Below are 20,474 nucleotides of genomic sequence, written 5' to 3'. Positions count from 1 at the left end.
GCAAAACCTTAGAGAAATCATTCAGACGATTTAGCATATCTACGTTATATGTAATGCTTTAGGATTAAAGAAAACAAAGGATATAATGTACCTTTAATGAGCAGAATTGGCAGTTCATTAGCCATAAATGGGATGAAAAGTATTTAGAAACACTTCTCAACCTCCAACTGTAACTGCAAATACACTCAAAGCATCGTGAACGACCACATTCCCAACATCAGAAACTAAAACTATCAAAACAACAAAAACATCTCATACCTTTTTTAACAGCATCCAGAGACGTGCACACAGAGCCGCAGAGTAATGCTCCCCTCTAATGCACTGCCGGCTGTAATATGAGTGTTGGTCCATGTCAGCAACCAGATCCAACAGGTGTCTTGTGATGCCGTGTTGCACTGTGTGGAGCACTGGATGGCAGTGACAAAGAGAAAACAATACTGAAGGCGCAAACTGGAGGCAAAATGTTGAAAAAAGTGCAGTCTGATTTTATGGCAGACTTTTTCTGAAGCAGCATGATCTTTACCTGACCTCCTGAATCAAAGTGAGGGCTTAAGTGCATCACAGAAAGATAAGATTTAATTTCAAATAAAAACAGGAGACTATTGGCTGTGATGTTGAATTTGCACGAATGGATTACTCTTCACCTGTGCCTGTTGGCACAGGTACAGAGCCTAAAGTGTAAGAGGCCCCCTGGCCCTCAACGGCAAAATGTCACTCAAAATAACATGCACTAACCAGGAAGAGATTCAAAATGACCACAAAGAGACACAAAGGGGTTGCCAGGATTCACAAAATAATTACACCAACAAGCAAAACAACCACACAGAGACATAAAATGACCATAAAGGATATAAAACAACCAGAGACACAAAACGACCACATAAGACACAAAATTACAACGAAGACACACAAACGACCAAAAAAGTCACAAAAATTAGCACAAAATCACCACTAAGAGATAAAATTATCCAAAATAATGCAAAACAAGCACAAAGAGACAAAAACGACCAAAAAAGAAACCACAACGAAATACAAAACGACAGGAATGATGCACAATGACCAAAACAGAGGGGAAAAACAATGTCAGAGACACAAAATTAGAGAACTCAAAATGACCTAAAAATGCACTACATTACCACAAAGAGACACAAAACAACCTAAATAAATACACAAAATTACCACAAAGCCACGGCAAAAAGAGCTCAAAAAGACACCAAACTGCCACAAAGAGACACAAAATAACCACAAAGAGAAACAAAACAACAACAACGAAAAAAAGACCCAAGATATGCATATGACAACAGACACAAAACTGCAAAAATGGATTCACTACAGCTATGCAAAACAATGACACAATCAGAGGCTTTACAACTATAAAGTCTGTCTTCCTCCTATATTGGGGGGGTTAAATAATTGTGCCCAGGTGATATCCACCCCTGTCAAAATTTGACAGTTACAGTTGAAAGTTTGGGAAACTAAAGGAGTCTTCTTCAGGACAAAGACACAATTAGTAAAACACTAAATAACATGCCTGTTTATAGTCAAAACTTAACTCTAAGATCTAAAAAAAGATGCAGGATTATGTAAATGAGGTCTTGTTGGCATTATGTGTAAGGAAAAGTCACCGTGCAGCATCAGATCCTCTTCCTGCTGCAGTTAGCGCAGCCCCTCAGCTGTTCTCTGAAGTTAGCTACACCGATGCTAAGGAAGTAGCATTGTTTACAGAGCAGCAGCACCACAGTGATGCTGCTAGCTTTAGCGCTAACAAACCCAGCTATGTTGACGTGATATAAAAACTCTAAAGGGCAGCAATGTGTGACCTCGAGTAGACGGTAAGGCGGAAATAAACTAATAATAACATACGGCTTCAGGGAGTAAAGAAAGCAGGTTAGCTAACGTCGGTTAGCATGCTAACCTGTTTTATGTCTTGGTTTAAAAAGACACAGTCCGCATTACTCTGTTACAAAGTCTTCTCCGTGTTTCAACAGACGCAAAAAAAAATGCACAAATAAAGCTTGTTTTTAAGGTTGCTGCCTGGTGTGTTTGGGCCGTTAACACCTGTTGTTTTGTGTCCAGGTGAGACATGGACTTCCTCACTCTGTTCGGGATCTACGTGGTGGTGGTGCTCAGCTGTATCGTCCTGGTCTGTCGGTACTCAGGTCAGCAGCAGACCCCCTTTACTGTCCTCTTCAACTCTGTGGCAAAGGTGAGAAAATAAAGTTTTACCTGTAAACCTCCTCCACAAACAGACACTGCGTGGCGCTGTTAGACCCTGTGTTATTATTAAATTATTAAGCAGCTATTGATGCTTCTCTTCTCAGGTGGTTGCACCTTTTACCCCTAAATGGCTGCAGAAGTTTTCACAGTGGACCTTACACAGGCTGTTTCATCAAAGGTTTGTAGTTGAAGCTTTGTTATGATATATTTTAAGTCTGTATCTGCTCCAATATTGGCATTTTCTAAGGGTGGATAAAGTAGCTGAAAGTCGTACTTGAGTAAAGTACAGACCAGATAACAGAATAAGAAAAAGAAAATGATTTATTGCAAAGCACGTTTTCACTTAGAGGGAATTTGTTTTGGTTTTTGTGCATAGCTTAACCCTTTGAAACCTGGAGGGACAGCACTTTTGTTTTTTGCTGCAGTGTTACATGAAAGGTCTTTCCATTTTTATTGTAAAAATGTTATAACAATCAGCAAATGACTTTCAAAACTTTCAGTGATTTTTCTAATTTCATGACTTTACCAGGCCTGGAAAACATTATTGTGAAATTTAATGGCAGTTTTCCTAAAACTGTGGGAACCCTGTTGCATTCGGTTTTAGTGGTTTACTTGTGATTGCAGGAACAACATGTTCATCTACCTGCACGTCCTGCTGGAGGCTGCTGTGTACGCAGAATTCACCTACGAGGTGTTTGGCTTCTGCAGGGAGATGGACACAACTCTGAGCAGCCTGTCAGTGCCTTATGTCCTCCTGGGCATCAAGACCTTCTTCTTCTACCTCTGCATCAGACGAGATCCAGGTTAATATAATATACAGATGTAGTATTCATATGCATTCATCTCATATAATATTTGTCACATATTATATGAGACATGCAGGGGGAGGTGAACTTTGACTCGTTTAGGAGACACTCCTTGTCCGTGTGCTGCCGTATTTTAGTCTTATGTATAACAACCATTACATGTAGTCACCTGGAGGTATAGATTGGTATCAGTTTCATTACTTGTAGCTTTGTAATCCAGCCCCGTACAGCCTCATAAAGACAGAAATCTCTGCTGGTGATTAACACGATTTAAAAAAACACATTATGTAGGGACCTTTATAACACTGCGATTAACGTGTTAACGATGACAGCCCTAGTGATCGTACTGTAGTATTTTTTATGCAATAAACACAGTATCTAAAGAACACCTCGAGGGAATTTCTTCAAATTTGGCACAAACATCTACTAAGACTTAAGAATGAACTGATAAGTATTTTGTGTTGGAAGGCCGAGGTCACTATGACCCCACAAAACCTGTTTTTGGCCATAACTCAAGAATTCACATGCTAATTATGATCAAACTTCAACTTCACTGTGACATCATAACGTTTCCTGGCCATGACTCAACATCATATCTCAGGAACAGGAGAGACATCTGCTCAGATACTGATTTTTTTTTTTTTACTATAATCTTCAAACTGTGATGATTGTATAGATCTTCTGTGCTGCCGAAGGAGAAATGTGTGCGAAGCATCCATTTTTCCAAAGACATGGATGTAAACCGAAACTTAAGCGCCGCATGAGGCAATCAATCACAAGGCGGTAATTCTGTTTTTCTCTCACCTCTCTCGTCTCAACTCTGGCAGGCACGGTGACGAAAAGGAAAATCGCCGGCCAGCTGCACATCTATGCGTACGACAGGAGGCTGTTTCACCCAGGAGTCTCCTGTGAAACCTGCCAGCTCGTCAAACCGGCTCGCTCCAAACACTGCAGTCAGTAGATAGTAATGCGTTTAGTAAATATTGTTATTTATTATTTCAGGAAAAACACTAAAATCATACCCACCATGTCTGTGTTTCAGGGGTGTGTGACAGGTGTGTCCAGCGCTTCGACCACCACTGTGTCTGGGTGAACAACTGCATCGGTGCTCAGAACACACGTTACTTCCTGCTTTACCTCTTCAGCGTGTGTGCCATGGCGGGCGACATCGCCGTACTAACAGGAGACATGCTGCTGCACGCCGTGCTGCGGTCGGGGCTCCTGAGGGCCAGTTACATCGATGAGTACGGCCAGCAACAGCCGGCGGGGCCTCTGTTTGTCGTACAGGTGAGACTGCTGACATATTCGTAACCATGCTGAAGCCGAGTTTAGTCCCAGTTTAATGCAGAACTCATTCTGGTTTTCTCTCCAGCATCTGTTCCTGACTTTCCCTCGAATCGTCTTCATGCTGGGGTTTCTGATCTTCGTCTTCTTCCTCCTGGCCGGTTACGCCCTCTTCCATTCATACCTGGCTGTCGTCAACCAAACCTCAAACGAGTGGTACAAGAGTCGAGGTTACACCTGTCAGCACTGCCATCCCACAGCAGACCATCTCTGCAGCCCAGCAGCGCCAGACCACTCCAAAAGATACTTCTACAGCAGAGGGCTGCTCCGAAACCTGGGGGAGATTTTCTTCCCTCCACAACCGGTTCGCAAAAAAGACAACTGAGAAAAAGAGGCTGCCCTCTGTGTCGTTATGCTGCATTTACTGTTCATCTCCTGCTGACTGAACAAATAAAGTTAAGCAATTTCTTTAGGGGCTCTTGTGTGTGTCCCTCACAAGGTGTCATGTATTTTGGGAAGCCCTGACATTGTGGGAGTGAACACAAAAGAAATCCTGATTGGATCAAATCGTTGTCTGTTAATTAAATGCTCTAACTTCAAGCTTAGGACTCATTTTTCATCGATTGAAGCTGGAACATTTTTCCTGATACTGTGATTTATTCAAAACATGACGGTGGCATCAGGACTCTTGAATATGTTGCGCTGTATGTATTTTTTCAGGTATGGGTGTATTTTAAGTGCCACTGGGGATTTTAAATAAATATTTGATTTAAAATTTGGTGTCAGGGGTAAATGAAGCCAGCAGGGAGAGCGGTGCACTGATGTTACAATGAATTACAATTCATTATTGTCATTATTAACCATATCGTTGCTAGTTGGACAGCCCAGAAGCAAAAATGGAGCATGCATTCACATGCCAGGGGCTCAGTATGGTGGCCCTGAGATGCAAACATCACTGAAAGAAACATATCAACAAAACCAGTTAAAGAATATTTTACAAAACACAGTAATGTTTCAGAAAACACGCTGACATGGTAATATCTGATATGTTAGTGTTTTCTGTTTTTTTCTGAATATGTTAGCATTTTTTCTACATCTCTCATTTCTTTAGGATCAAGCTGTTATTGGGTTTCCTACACATGATTCATGTGAACTGTAGTTACATGCTGATATATATATTTATATATAAATCTCAACAATTTTGAAAATAAAAGCATTATTTAGAGAGAAATAAAAACATACTTTCAAGAAAAAAAGTAGAAAACGTGACTATTGTCGGGATTGATTTTCGGTTGAATCTCCAAGGACATTATATAAATTAGTTTGCTCATTATTTTAGTTAAATTTACATTCATAAAATGTAAAAAGAAATTGCTTTGATTTACCACTGTCAAAAAAATATCTACAGTATTGTTCACAAGTCTTAGGGCACCAAAAATTTGTTTTATATATATAATGAGAAATATATATCTATCCATATATATCTAAATTATCAAAGTCGAAGATGGCCTGAGACATTTGCACAGTACTGTAGACACATATCTTAAAACAATATCACACTTGAACATATGTAATAAAAAACTTACTTACTTAACTATGTGCACATTACAGAATCGACCATTATTGTTTTTTCAGGGCGAAGACTGATAACAATTATTAGTATTTAACGAGACGGATATTTGGAGCCAACATGCAGTTAAAATAAAAATGGAAATATTTCTGAAAAAAAAATTTGATTTTGGAATATACCTAACTCCAACACAAAACTTTGTTTAAATGCCTTTAGCAAACATTTAATGAAACTTGGAGGGAACAGCAAGTTCCCTGCAATTTTTTTTATAAAGTGAAGCTTTCAATAAAAGATGAATGAATAAAAATAGCTCCCTGGTTTTACAAATTAAAGGTTCCTCCCATGCTGGCCTTTTCTTTTGCATGTATTGTAGACTGCCTTCCCTGGTGTTGGTTGAGTGTAATTCGCACACTTTTTCATCACCTAATTTTATTGGCGATCATTATGAGAAAACACTGATACAGATAATCCGCAAAATGGCAAATATTGGCCCCCAAAATCGTCCAGGGTGACTCTAATGGAAATTTTACAACTTTATCCATAACTAATTAGATAAACTCCTGTGCGTGTTTAAACTTCTGTTTATTTTTGTCTGTCTAGTCTGTGTAGTCTAATTGTCACATTATTTTCATTTGTATTTTTTTGTACTGACCACTAAATGTACTGTTTTTACAACTGTTAACGAAAGTAAAATTAAAAAAAAATAAATAAATAAAATTAAAAAAAAAAAACTTGACCGGAAGTGGAACTTCCCTTGTTCCTGTTTGGTTTCTGTCCCTTTAAGCCGGTGCGGAAGTAGCCGCAGGATTGCTGCAACTCTCAGAAGAAGGTCAGCCTTTCTCTCCGGTAGTCTTATTAAACCAAACAACCAAGCAGTCGGTTGTTTCTACACACGGTAGGACTTAACTATCTTAGAGGAAATCAACGTGCAGTGACGGAAATAACCGTCCGGGTGGTTTTTGAATCTGACGATGTCTGGGTCAAAATGCACGCGGCTGAGCGGCGCGCTGGTGAAGCCGCTGCTGGACTCGGTGGACTGCGTCCTGTTTGATTGTGACGGGGTGATCTGGAGGGGGGACCAGGCAATCCCGGGAGCCCCGCAGGTCATCAACCTGCTGAAGGAGAAGGGGAAAAAGGTGTTCTTCGTTACCAACAACAGCACCAAGACCCGGAAGATGTACGCCGATAAAATGTCCAAGCTGGGGTTTAACGCGACCGAGGAGGAGGTGTTCGGGACGGCGTACTGCTCCGCCGCGTACCTGCAGACGGTCTGCGGGCTGCAGGGCAAAGTGTTTCTGATAGGGAGCCCCGCCATGAGAGAGGAGCTGCAGGCGGTGGGGATCCAGGAGACCGGAGTGGGACCAGACCACATCTCCGGGAAGCAGACCGACTGGGCCAACGTGCCTCTGGACCCGGAGGTGAAGGCGGTGGTGGTCGGCTTCGATGAACATTTCAGCTACATGAAGCTGAACAGAGCCCTGCAGTACCTGACCCAGTCGGACTGTCTGTTCGTGGGGACCAACAGTGACACCAGGCTGCCCCTGGAGGGGGGCAAGGCCGTCCCAGGTACTGATACTCACCGGATACACACACTGGAGCTCATGTCAAGGGACTGTTCTGTATTTATCAGAGGAGGGTGGCGAGGGTGCATTGGTGGATTGTAACTAAGTAGGCTACATTTGTTAGAGTACTGTATGAAAGTATGAATTCAATGGATTTTATGGAAATATTCTTTTTCCTTAGCTAAATTTACCTGACAGCTTTTGTACTTTTTAAATGATGATTTTTGCATAAAAATTGCAAGTACAGCTTTTTTTGCACAAAAAAGTAATTTTTTTTTGCCAAATATTTTGATTTAGTCTTTTTCTGTTTTTTATTTAATTTTTGGAGGGTGTTAGTTTATAGCTGAAATTATTAGTCAATTAATCAATTTTCCAACTGACTGAAAACTGGCAATTAATTCTTTTTGGTGTCTTTTTTTCTGTATTTGGTATTTTCACTTTTAATACTTATAGTTTACGTTCTTGACAGTACTTACTTTTTTTACCTAGGTAAAAAATTCAATGCAGGACTTAACTTGTAAAAGAGTAATTTCACAGTTTGGTATTAGTACTTTTACTTCAAGGATCTGAATACTTCACCACCACTGCTGAGGCGCGATCCTCGCCAGAGCTCCAAATATTTTTCTTGAGCCTCCCTGCATTCCCATAAAAAAATACATAACTTACATAACATAAGAAAATTATAACATTCTTGTAATATTGTGACTTTTTTCTCAAAATTAAGTTGTTTTCTAATGTGAATAAAGTCATATTATTACAAGAATATATTTTCATAATAGGGTGATAACACAGGTGATGACACAGGACATCTTGGATCTGTGTTGAGTAAAATGTCTCCTCACCTTCTCCTCCAGGTACCGGCTGCCTGCTGAAGGCTGTGGAGACGGCGGCGCAGCGTCAGGCGCAGACGGTGGGCAAACCCAACCACTTCATGTTCGACTGTGTGGCCTCCAAGTTTGGCGTGGACCGCGAGCGCTGCCTGATGGTGGGTGACCGCCTGGACACGGACATCCTCCTGGGCTCCAACTGCGGCCTGAAGACCCTCCTCACCCTGACAGGGGTCAGCACCGTGGCCGACGCCGAGGCCCATCAGAAGAGCGGCTGCGCAGAGAGGCAGGGGATGGTGCCGGATTATTACGTGGAGAGCATCGCCGACCTCCTTCCAGCTCTGCAGGGATAAAACAGACTGTCAGGACTGGAGTTTAGTGACGTGACGTCACACGTCAGACTGTCTTCTAAAAGGGAATATTTAGATTTATATGATTAAAAGCATCTCTGTAAGAGAGGAGACAAAGACTCCAATATTTAACTAAACCATCAGTAAAACCTAATAATTTAACACAATATTAAAGATTTATTTTTAACAACAGCAGAACAATGTATTACAGTATTGTTTCAATGTGTTCATTTTTTGGGAAAGGAGGAAGGAGAGTGTACTTTAGAGATCACGTCTGTGATGCAATCTCCTCTAAAGCAACTACAAGTCAAACTGAAAGAAGGAAGTGAACACAAAGAGTCTGTCAACAGTTTCGTAATGTGTGTGTGTGTGTGTGTGTGTTCGGGTTTACAGCAGTCTTTAAATAACGCCACTAAATGGGTGTGACCTCAGCAGGAAGTGCACACAGTTACATTCACGGGACAGTGCAATGATACCTCATGTCACTTCATTATACACGTTTTAATGGTCTTCCTTCTGTGTTCTTCGACTCATCAACGACTCCCGAGTCTCTGAAAGCAACGCTCCAATCTGTAATAAAACGCAAACTGTCTTTACTAAACCAGCATCTGCTCTCTGTGGCTTCAAACGCAGCAAACTGGACTTGACTCAGGACTTGACTTGGAATTTGACTTCTTGTTCTGAGACCTGCGTGTCTGACTTGAGACTGTGGTTGCAATGATATGAGATTTACATGGTATGTCAACCATCTCAGAAAATATCATAGGATACAGTATTATACAACTATTATTATTACTATGACTTGCAATGACCCATGAAGGAATAACAACAACGACAAATGAAAAAGTTTTTTTGGATATGAGGCCTAAATTAATTGCCATTGCAAGTGACTGTGACGATTGGTTGAGCTGAATCAGGAAGCGCTTCATCCAGCAGAAGTAGAATAATACATTTTATATACCCGATAGAAAAAAACAAAAAATGTAACTAACATATTTTCTATATTACTTCACGTTAGCAGCACTACATCTAAAATTAACCACTACTAGAAAAAAAACAGTGCTGAGTTTCTAAAATAAAGTCCTACGAAAAAACAACAATCAACATACAACAATGATACTCAACCTATGGCCTGTGGGTCCAAACTGGTCCCCAATAGGGTACAAGGTGCTACCCCCCCCCAACCATTTTCTATTTCACAATAAAAATAAAGTGATTCACACTGGGAATTGTTTTTGACCTCTCAGGATAAATAAGGTGTAAGAGTGCACAAAAGAACATCAAAATAAAGCTTGTTTTAAAAAAAAAAAGTGCCAGTGGAGTATCCCCCACATACCCTGTCAGAGGTCCTAGGTAAGCCCATAATGTCCTAATATCCAAAGAACGTTAAAAAATCCTAAAAATGTCCTAAAATCCTAGATATGTCATGAAATCCTACAAACATCCTAAAATCCTTGAAATGTCCTAAAATTGTAAAAATTTGTATGGGGCTGTTGTGACTGGCCACTGGTCTCCTTTCATTTTGCTCCCAAGTAAAGCAAGTTGAGTATCCCTGACATATAGGTTACTGCAGACTGCTGCTGCTGTGAGGAAGGAAAGGAGATGGCCATGCGTAAGCGAGATTCTCCTACCGGTGCCTTTTTTTCAGTACCATAGAAAGGCAAATGTACATGGTATAAAAATCAGCAATTCACCAACCACAGTTTACTGCTGCAACCCTTCTTCAGACTTGTCAGTCTTGACTTGGTGCTTGTCTCGTCTTGACTCGGGACTTGTCAGTTTTGATTAGGGACTTGTCTTGACTGTCTCTCAGTTCTAAGTGAACTTCCATCTAAGTCTCGTGGTTAAAGTCACCTTGGTCTGTCGTCGTCTTGACACTGCAGCAGCCACAGATCTCCTCTCACCTGATGAGAGAGGCTCTCTCAGCTGCACCTGCTTCACCCCTTTGTCCATTGTTTGGACTCGGGACGGTGGCCAACTCCTCCTGTGTTCGAGAAGATGGGTAATGTTAGAGAGGCATATTTAGTCACATTAGACTAAAAAAGGAGGAAATTGCAGGAAGACTTGAAAATTAGCCAGATTTAGAGTTTAGTGTGACTGTTTTGGGAGGGAAACAGTGAGACCACACGGTGGAGGAGGAGGAGGAAGAGGAGGGGGAGGTCTGCAGGGACAAAGAGACGCTGGCCAGGAGTACGGAGTCTCAGTCATGACCACAGCTCCATGCCGGTAGCTGAGAGTAGGGAGCAGACCGAGTGAGGAGCCGTCGTCACGGGACACAGGATGGTGAGGTGTTGGAAGAATTCAGAAAACCGTCTGGAGGAAGCTCAGTGCGCGGTAAGGCTTTTATTTTGAAGAGGAAAGAGACAGGTCAAAGCAGGACACTGTTAAGTACGGCTTTCAGGAAAATTCATTTTTCCTGCATTACAAACCAGCAACAATTGCATAAAATATTCCCTTAAGGGGACAACATCCAAACTCTAATTTTCTCCTCTTCCCTGTGGGTCTGTTTATCAGTGTAGATAGTTTTGGTGTGAGTTGTCAACCTGGAGATACTAGCTGTAAAGATGTCTCTCCAATATAATGGAACTAGAAAACTTTGCAGTGATCGACAAAAAACAAGTTGCAGTATGCAAAACATGAAGTTTAAAAAAATTACAGACGAAGGCATAACACCTTCCATCTTTGACATGTTAAAGTTGTGCAAACAAAAGTCGAGGCTAATATTAAAGGGAAACCTCACCCATTTTCAGAATCCATACATGTTTTTCCTATGGTCTAAGACAGTCCAAAAATATTAGTAAACTTGAACTCTCTCCAACATCCAAAAACTAGAGCTATAAAACTCTTATTTGTAACATCATGGGTATAAAGTCTGGAGCTGCTCTATAGACAATGAATGGAAAAGATGACCTAGATGACACAGAGAGCATCCAGAGGAATGTTCTGGACATTTTCTGTTGCAGAACTGAGACCACTACAATAAAATAAAGCCCATTTTGGTATAAAAAGGAAAACAAAATAAGCTCCCATTCATCATTTAAGGAGCAGCTGCAGACTTTATACCTGATGACATCACAAGTTTGAGACTCAGGGCACATTTGAGCTCGGTGTTGGACATGGTCATAGAAGCTGCCTTCTGTCAATACTCTGCATTCATTTTGTCCACATTTGTGCATGTTTTCTGCAAGTTTATGGGTACCAACAAGATGGAACAGAACCATCTGAGATTATGGAGGCAGACAGTACAAGCGAAGTACGACCATAAGAGACGGCAAAGTTAATGTTTAAAAAAAGGAACGGACCAAATTGATAATGTAATAAAAAGAATTCTCAGTCCACATGTGGAGATGTATTTATGACCTCATAGACCACTGCTGTCTACAATGCTGCCTCCGTTTCAAAAGGTATATTATTACAACCTCCTCCAAAAGTGCCTCATTTGTTGTTGTGTGAAACTTTTGGCTCTGCCCTCTCTTGCCATCCTTACATACATTAAATACACTTATTGAAATGCACGTTATGATTTGTTTAGGACACGATTCTCAAAGATTAGGACATTAAGACTTGACAAAGTACTAGTAAATTTTGACTCAGGAACTGCCTGTTTTTACTTGGGATTTGAGTTGAGACTTACTTCTGACTAAAACAATTAGGTGGTCCCTACTAAGCCTAGCACCACAAAGCTAGCAGATCAGCTGAGGAGGACACCATTAATGTTCACATCTCGTGTCAGAGGCATGAGCCATGGATGTATAAGGAGAGTTGGATACAGCATTGAATATGAGGCCCTGTTCATTCAAATGAGAGTTACTCAGTGGTGCATGAGGCCATAATAATTTAGCTGCTGCGAATAAAATTACCTGGAGGATCGGCGATGCTTACGCATAGTTAGGCCCATAGAAAGGCACACAAGAGACTTGCAGCGGCTGAGCACTGCCAAAAGGCTTCCATTTAGCACTCAGCTAACTTAAATGGGGATAAAATGATTTGATCTTTTGTCTCTTCTAAACTTTCCAAATGTTATCAGGCTCAACGGATCCAATCCTGAGAGTGCTAAAGAAAATGTATACACTGATTTGGAGACATCTCTTTCCATTCCAAGTTTTGGGCTACATAGCAACAAATGAAGGATGTAGAAGGTGTAGTTTCACTGTTTGGTCACTATGAAAATTAGCTTCAAAGCCCAGTGCTGTTCCTGGGGGCCTGGAGTATATGCACACTTCCTTCTGCACTGTGATACAGCTAGCAGGTGTAGTTTGGTTGAAAGGAAATAGTTCATCCTTCTAATAAGAGGAAATATATTTTGATTTTGGGGTGGTATGTCCTGTTAAGGACAAATCTCAGCAGCGGTGTTACAGTTTGATGGTTATGTCTGTTTTAACAGACTGTCTCTGGTTCTTGTGTGCAGGATGATGATGCTGCTACATCCTCCAGGTTGTCCCACTTCCCTCACAAAGCATTCTGGATCAGCCTCTCAGCCTCTCTGCTCGTGGTCGTCATCGTCCTTGGTTTGACGGGGCACCTGGGGCTCTCGCAGCCTCACTCCGAGGTGACTGTCACCACATAATGTCTGCATTATTGTGTCTGCTTTGTGACTTGCATTAATCAAAAGTCTGCTGTTGTAGTCTTTACAGATCGTCCGGATCACTGCTCCAGATCAGACCGGAGTTCTGATCAACCAGTCGGCCATTGTGGACCCGCAGAACGATGTGGTGACCTTTTCTGTGACGTCACCCACCAATCAGACATCCACTGTAATCTTTGATATCAAACATGTAAGTCCACGTTACATGCGCAAGATTTAAGGCGTTTTAATGGTCGTGTTGGGAAGGATGTGTGACAGACTGCTGTTGTGTTTTTCAGGGTTTGATATGTTACAAACCCGTCGACCAGGATAGCTGCTTCCTGCGAAAGATGGAGAAGTCTGACTACAACAACGTGCACTCCCTCTTCCACGAATCCACACACAAGGTAGCGACATTTCAACACGTGAGAACTGTTATACAATCGGGTCTCCCTCACTGCGTTCAAGATATGTGAGACTACAAAGCTTAAGATGAAGAAAGTCGTGGTTTGCCCTTCTCACTTTGCCAGGTGTTTGTAAGGTCGCCGCCTCACTAATGTGCGACCTGGCCTCTCTGATCGTGCCGTGTAGCGTCATCACTGATCCAGGACCTGCTGGGTTTCATATGTTTTGCTTGACTTGCTCGCTGCCGCGTACAAAGAGAGGGGTGAAGCGTTCAGTGCCGTATAGTCTTCTGTTCTCGCACTCCAAGGCTGAATTCCTCAGCACATCTGATCCTTCAGACCCCCTCGGCATACTGGGATCTTCTTACAGCCAGAGCCCTTCTGGGGCACAATGGCCGCTCTGTGTGAAGGCTCTTTAGCTTTTAAGAGTTCTCTGGTGGATTAAAATACAACCTGGTCCACTGAAGGAGGGGCTTGTGTGTCTGCTCTGTGGAAAATACCTCAGGTGTGTAATGACTTTTGACTCTTGACAAAAATAAAAAAGATCTGCAACTCGACTTGGACTTCAACACAGGGTTCCCACACAATTCAAAAAAATTCTCCCCAAAAGGTTTCCTTCCATTACAAAAATTTCCTTTTTGGAAAAGCGTGCAATTCACTACACCTGCAGCACTTGCCGGACCAGGTCAGTACATTCATAAACCCACACAGACGAGTCTCGCTTTGCATAACTAACTCAGACTCACTACATTACATAAACATGTAACCTGCCTTATAGGGGAAGACTTGGCTGGAATGAGTCATGGAAAATTAGAATCGTGCAAGCACCAAATCAGTTGTTTGAGTTGATTTGCCTTACTTGACATCACATGTACTTTGATGCGACTAGTGCACATCACAATGTCGATGTTAATGACACTATTAAGTGCAAAAAAAGTGATGAGAGCAGACTGTTGTGTTGCCTCATGCCCTGTGTCTGTCAAAAATTTGCACTTAAACACACAACAAAGACGGCAGCCCACAGCCACCCAGCACGTACCTTCTGCGGCTGCGTGAGAGGAAACAGCTCTTGATTCCAGCAGACAGCGTTCATCTGTGATTGTCTTTTCAAAAAGGGGAAACAGGAAGTGTGTCATGACTCTAGTTTATACATTAGAAACATAATCCAATGTTGAAAGAACAAAGCATATCTATCAACAACACAAACTACCAGAAAATGTTTATGCTAAAGAGGCTCAATGACTAAAGAAAACTATCTTACCTTATAGAACAAGTTTGTCTCCACCTCACTCCCTCTGGACTTAAGCTCTTTGTTCACTTTCCTCGCTGATGTTGCTCTTCTCGTAACCTGAGCTCAACTAACAATCAGAGGGATTTCAATCACTGACAGACTCCACAGTTTTGACACCGATTCATGCTGAATTGGCTGAAAAAAATCTGTTGTGAGCCGACAAGTGCAGGAAAACCTGCAAAGACTAGAAAGACAGATGCTCACTGACGGCCTATTGTTGCCTTGGAATCCAAGGACCTTAATAAACACTAGTTGGGAAACTAAAGTTTGTACACATACAAAAATTTGATTAACAAAAAAGAAATTACAGTATACAACTCACGCGAAAATTAGACGAAGGTGCAACAACTTCCAACTTAGTTTGATATTTGAAGTTGCACCAAGAACAATAAGTTGAGGCTGATATAAACAGAGTTTATATCAACTTTCTTTTAAGAAATAATTAAAATCTTTTAAAAAGCATTTAGGATTTTTGGAAAAGCAGTCTTGGTATTACATTTGGAAAGGCTCAAGTATTTCTTTTAGGACTTAGGAGTTGTCAGTCTCGACTTGGGAATTGATTCGGGCCTTCTTGAGATTGCATTTACTTGGGATTCGAGTGCAAAGACCATGACTTGGTCCCACCTCTGGCAAATATCTGAATCTCTGACACTAATTCAGTTGTGAATTAAGCTCCCAAGTTTTTATGTGTTTGGGATCTGATTCTTTGAAACAATGCGGAAGGCTACAGGTAAACCAAGATGAGACTTCTGTTTTTCCGTCTTATCATCTTTTTGCACAAAAGCACCATTTCCACCTGGAGTTGAGTCTCTGAGCATTATTGTGATCCTGTCTCGTGATGTCTCCTATCCCACGCAGCTCCTGAGTGTGTTCAGTTAATCTTCGATAGGAGGGATGAAGAGTAAATGTGCTCGATCCCTCTGTTCTGTTCAACACAAAGGTCTTTTTTCCAGCAGAGGAGAAACTAGTTGTTACATGACCCACTCCAGTGTAACAGTACCTTAAGTGGTTTACTATCAGAGCCAATCACAGGTGTAAGTGGTGCAATTACACGCAGCCTTTGTGACGAGTCGGAGCATAAATGTGAAGCCTCATCAGCGACGATATCAGGCTAATAGCTGCTTGAGTTTCAGTCTTCATATCGCCTTCCTCGCTTTGACTCAGATTTATTCATTTTTGTTGCTGAATATGATTTCTCACACCTATTAAATGACACTGCTGCTCAGGAGTCTTCATTCACTCACGCAGATGACAAAACTCTTTGTGGTCTGTTGTTGTGATTGTGTCCTCAGCAGACTCAGTTCCAACTGAATGAGACCCGGAGACAGACAGAGTTCCTGGGAGTGCTGGCAGCCAGTCAGGTGGACGTGTCCACGCTGGAGGAGCCTCTGCTGGCTCTGTGTCAGGACAGCTCTGTCCACTGGACCAGGAGGGTTGATGGTGAGGACCTTGAGTTCAGACATAAAACATAAATATGTAAAAACAAAGCCTAAAAGGTCCTAATGTGCAGGATTTAAATAAGATATAATCAGTCTGTTTTCTTAAATGTATAATCACCTGAAACTTTGTGTTTTTGTTACCTTAGAATGAGTTGTTTATGTCCACACTCGGAGCAGGTACTCCTCCTAAGCAATCACCATATTGTTTCTACAGTAGCCCAGAACAGACAAACCAAACACTGGCTCTAGGTAGTCAAATTTGGATTACTAAATTAATAGCCAAGATTATTTTTTTACTGGTCACAAATCAGTCTAAAGGTTAATTTTGCTCTGTGCACCACTCAGGTCTAGAAGGAGCTAACATTAGCTGGCGACGCGGCTCATTCAGTGATTACTGCTGATAACGCCATCCCAACCAGAACCCCAGAAAGTGTGCCAGGCTTTAAAGTCAATCTTCAGTGGCCAAACAGTAGAATTACAACTCCCAACTCTGTCATGTGATGCAAGGCATCATGGGGTGACTGTGGCTCAGCAGTAGAGTGGGTTGTCCTCTCATCAGAAGGTCAGTGGTTCAATCCCCAGTTCCTCTAGGCAACATGTCCAGGTATCCTTGAGCAAGATACTGACACACCAAATTGCAGCAGATACATTTTTCTAAGCATCACAACCCCTGAGAAATTACTTAGAGCCATTTAGTCTATTTGGAAAGTCCTAAAGATCCACAAGACAAGTCATTTTATCCCCATTCAAGCTAACAGAGCACTAAACAAGAAGTTAGCGGCTCAGTCGTACACGGCTGCCGTAAGTCTCTAGGGCGGCTTCCCTATGGTCCCCATAATGCAGAAGATATGGCTAATGTCATACCATGGAAATAGCTTCTCTGGCTTCATGCGCTACTGAGCATTTTCCATAAGAATGAATGGGGCCTGCCTCCAAAGCTGGAAAGATAAGATAAAAGAAACTTTTCTTGTCCCTAAGGAAATTTGACATGGGCAAAAAAGTGCTAGACACAGCTGCATGACATTAAGAACATAACAGTACAGTACAATGTACAGTAGACAACATGGTATCACATGACTCAGACACAAAGATTTAGGCGAAATATTGCACAAAATAAATTAGCTAAACTTTAAGACACTATAAAAGCCCAAAAACTTTCTATCATGACACAATAATTAGTGCAAATTTAAGCACCTAAGGCTACCTCTTAATTAACCTGCTCTTCAGCTCAGAAAGAGGCTCCACTCCCTCGGTTCTTACCCTTTACAATATAACCCCTCAGACAAATACACTAATAAAACAACAGTTTACCAGCTGATATTTACTTAAGAGCATTTCACTGATGGGAAACTCAAAAAAAGGCTCACAGTGGCTCATGCTGTACAACAATTTACATTGGACAGCCTCTCAGACGCTGCTCTGGGTTGACAGGATCCTGGTAGTTGTTGCAAACATCGCATTGCATTGCATCACCTCCAATGAATCTATTCACAGCAAAACCTTTTACTGATCAGGTGCTGCAGCTGTCACAAATTCACATCACTGCTGGTAGGAATAGTTTTTATGCAAAACAATCGCAGGTGAGTATTTTACTTTTTTCCCCCCTGTAGTTTATTTGTCACACTGCAGTGTGTGAACACCTTAAGCCTCAAAAAAAGATTGTTTTATAAAGATTTGTATCTTCAGCATAAACAAATGTTCTTCAGACTAAAGACAAGAGAGGGAAGTATTTTGAGACAAACGCATTGATATTTTGTCTTTTCATGAAATTTTCTCACATTGAAAAAAAAGAGCAAAGCCAATAAAATCGTTTAAATCATGGTCTAAAAAAATAGATGTGAAGTCACTGCACTCACCTCAGAGGGAAAATGATTGTGCAGACACTATGGTGAAACACTGTATGTTCTATTTTGGTAATATACTGACATTTTGGATCAAACTGTAAATGACATAATATCCTAAATATAAGTAAAGTGACATTAAACAGCAGAAGAGTTCAGCAGCTATAGACTCTGAATGAAAAGAGTTTTTAAAAATGAGTCAGCTGGCAGCTCTGAGACGAAACGACGTGTCAGGACTGAAACCGGAGACTAATCTGTGACGTCCACTGACCTTTTTACACTGTCGCAGTAAATGACAGGCTGAGAAAAACTGTGTACATGTGGAGCCGCTGGCCGCAGTGTACACATAAGTTTAAATAAGATTAGCATCACAATTTAATCATAAATTGTGTTGCATGGTAAATTTTCACCACATAATTAATCAATAATATGCGGTAAGGATTTTTGAGACTGATCTAAAATGTCAGTTTAAATATTTTCTTATCAAGATGATGTTGTTATGCCTCCAAGTTGTTGCAGAGTATTTGTCAAGGAAAGTTGGGTATGCTGTATGGATTACTTCAGTTACACAGTGAAATTTGGATGTTTGCAGAATTAGTGAATATTATCAGGGCTGCAACTAACTATTATTTTCTTCATTTACTGATTGGTTGTTTGATGTATAAACTGTCAGAAAATGGTTAAAAATGTTGATCAGTGTTGTTTTGTTTCATTTAAAACCCAACAATATTCAGTTTACTGTCACAGAGGAGGAAAGACAAAGGAAAAATCTTAATAAGATTTAGATTTAAGAGGATGAAATGAGAGAATTTTAAAGGGATACAGATTTTCAACCAAATTTGTATCTAAACAATGTGGGCAGTGTGTGTCAATGAACTATTGTAAACTTACCATCTTACAAGCGCCTTGCCCCCCAAGGAAACACCGCCAGATGATGCAAAACGTGTCATTTGGCGGAGTTTTGCTGGCTCTCGTTCGAACTGCAGGCTCGACCTGTGCATTTTAGTACTGCCCGCCATGATTACAATCTGTGATAATCCCATTGGACTAGAATTGTTTGTATGAATTAATAGTTAAATGTTTGATGAAAAACGATTACTCTCTTCTCATAAGAGTATTTATGTTGCACTAAAGGTATTTCACTAAAAGGAAAATAAAAAAACAAGTTTATAGTAGCTTAGGTTGTACAACAACTTGCCTGCCAGACGCTTCTCTGAGCCACCAGCCCAAAACACACATCTTGCACAGTATGGTGATAACAAGCAAAAAGTTTCACTCAGCGGTTCCTGTGACATTAGAAATACTTTCAAAAGAAGTCAAGTCACGCAATGCTGCTGTTGGTTCATTTGTTGTTCACAATGCAACATTATCTGGGGAATATAAGGTGTATCCTGTGAGCGCATTGATAGTGAGTTTACTGCATCTTTTCAGATTTTGATGAGTCAAGGCTGCAGGATACATACTGAGCATCATCACTAGTCTTTCTACTGAAGAGACTGTCTTGTTTTATTAAAAGACCATCTTTCATACTTCTTTAACTGTTTTTTTCTTTAAAAAATTACTCAAACTTCAACACATTATTATCAAATTATTTGGCAATTTAATAGTCAACAGCTAACTGATTTATGGTTGCAGCTCTAGAGAATATTGTGAAATGAGGAAGGCAGGCTCTTTATAGTTTCTACCATTATAACAGTAAAAGCTGCTCTGTCTCTGGTCTGTTTCCACAGTGAGGCTGTGTTAGTTAAATCAGTATTTAGAGTCACTGTGGTGTCTCTTTTGTTTTCAGGCCCGGGGAAACAGCGGCTGGTCTACTTCTGCATCGACATCTGCTTTCCCAGCAACATCTGCGTGTCTGTGTGCTTCTACTACCTGCCAGAGTGACTTTCTCCTCGTCTGCTCCCAGCAAGAGATCAGGGAAACAAAGTTGTCTTTTTAGCTCCCTGCACGAGAAAAAAAAAGAAGAAAAGAACAAAAGCCAGCTTTGACTGTTTCCTCTGTGCCATACAGCTGCCAGTTAACCAGCGAACCCTCCCAGTCCATTTACTTCCATCCTTCCGACAGAGAAGAGATGGAGACAGGCTGTCGCGGTTATCGCCAAACTCCCATCGTCACTCCCTTCATGTGTAATTCCCTCTCTGGTGGCACACTCCAGAGATTACAGAAGAAAAGATCCCTTTACTTTGTATTTCCTGTAACCCGCTGCTGCAGTATCATTATGTGTAACCGAGTGTTTGGATCTGTCAAATAAAAGACTGTTGTGTATTTGTGGCCAATTTTTCTTCATTAGAATGAAAGAAGAAAAAAACTCTAAAGACT

General features: G+C 41.1%; 3 protein-coding genes across 3 annotated transcripts; all 3 read left to right on the top strand.

Annotated features, from left to right (window-relative positions):
* The first annotated feature begins 1,683 nt into the window (after positions 1–1,683).
* On the top strand, positions 1,684–5,082 carry zdhhc4 (zinc finger DHHC-type palmitoyltransferase 4). Its single transcript, XM_042508070.1, has 7 exons — positions 1,684–1,832; positions 2,077–2,206; positions 2,322–2,395; positions 2,842–3,020; positions 3,851–3,976; positions 4,066–4,310; positions 4,396–5,082. Exons 2-7 carry the CDS (start codon positions 2,084–2,086, stop codon positions 4,690–4,692), a joined length of 1,044 nt encoding a protein of 347 aa, XP_042364004.1. The 5' UTR covers positions 1,684–1,832; positions 2,077–2,083; the 3' UTR covers positions 4,693–5,082.
* Positions 5,083–6,678: 1,596 nt separating this feature from the next.
* Positions 6,679–9,217, top strand: LOC121958887 (phosphoglycolate phosphatase). The gene is made up of 2 exons (XM_042508051.1): positions 6,679–7,443; positions 8,294–9,217. Exons 1-2 carry the CDS (start codon positions 6,849–6,851, stop codon positions 8,617–8,619), a joined length of 921 nt encoding a protein of 306 aa, XP_042363985.1. The 5' UTR covers positions 6,679–6,848; the 3' UTR covers positions 8,620–9,217.
* Positions 9,218–10,896: 1,679 nt separating this feature from the next.
* bricd5 (BRICHOS domain containing 5) lies at positions 10,897–20,318 on the top strand. Its single transcript, XM_042507389.1, has 6 exons — positions 10,897–10,950; positions 13,025–13,165; positions 13,242–13,391; positions 13,480–13,587; positions 16,168–16,315; positions 19,945–20,318. The coding sequence occupies exons 1-6, from the start codon at positions 10,897–10,899 to the stop codon at positions 20,037–20,039; spliced, it is 696 nt and encodes a 231-aa protein (XP_042363323.1). The 3' UTR covers positions 20,040–20,318.
* Positions 20,319–20,474: the final 156 nt, after the last annotated feature.

This window comes from Plectropomus leopardus, chromosome 19, assembly GCF_008729295.1.
Source record: "Plectropomus leopardus isolate mb chromosome 19, YSFRI_Pleo_2.0, whole genome shotgun sequence".
NCBI lineage: Eukaryota > Metazoa > Chordata > Actinopteri > Perciformes > Serranidae > Plectropomus > Plectropomus leopardus.
Note: the sequence above shows the minus strand (reverse complement) of the source record. Positions and strands in the feature narration are given on the sequence as shown.

Excerpts from the sequence above, each read along its gene's own strand:
- zdhhc4 (XM_042508070.1), top strand. The coding sequence starts at position 2,084 with ATGGACTTCCTCACTCTGTTCGGGATCTACGTGGTGGTGGTGCTCAGC. Across the intron at positions 2,207-2,321 it reads TCTTCAACTCTGTGGCAAAG|GTGGTTGCACCTTTTACCCC; the intron begins GTGAGAAAATAA and ends TTCTCTTCTCAG. Across the intron at positions 3,977-4,065 it reads GGCTCGCTCCAAACACTGCA|GGGTGTGTGACAGGTGTGTC; the intron begins GTCAGTAGATAG and ends TCTGTGTTTCAG.
- LOC121958887 (XM_042508051.1), top strand. The coding sequence starts at position 6,849 with ATGTCTGGGTCAAAATGCACGCGGCTGAGCGGCGCGCTGGTGAAGCCG. Across the intron at positions 7,444-8,293 it reads GGGGGGCAAGGCCGTCCCAG|GTACCGGCTGCCTGCTGAAG; the intron begins GTACTGATACTC and ends CTTCTCCTCCAG.
- bricd5 (XM_042507389.1), top strand. The coding sequence starts at position 10,897 with ATGGTGAGGTGTTGGAAGAATTCAGAAAACCGTCTGGAGGAAGCTCAG. Across the intron at positions 10,951-13,024 it reads TGGAGGAAGCTCAGTGCGCG|GATGATGATGCTGCTACATC; the intron begins GTAAGGCTTTTA and ends TCTTGTGTGCAG. Across the intron at positions 13,588-16,167 it reads TCCACGAATCCACACACAAG|CAGACTCAGTTCCAACTGAA; the intron begins GTAGCGACATTT and ends TTGTGTCCTCAG.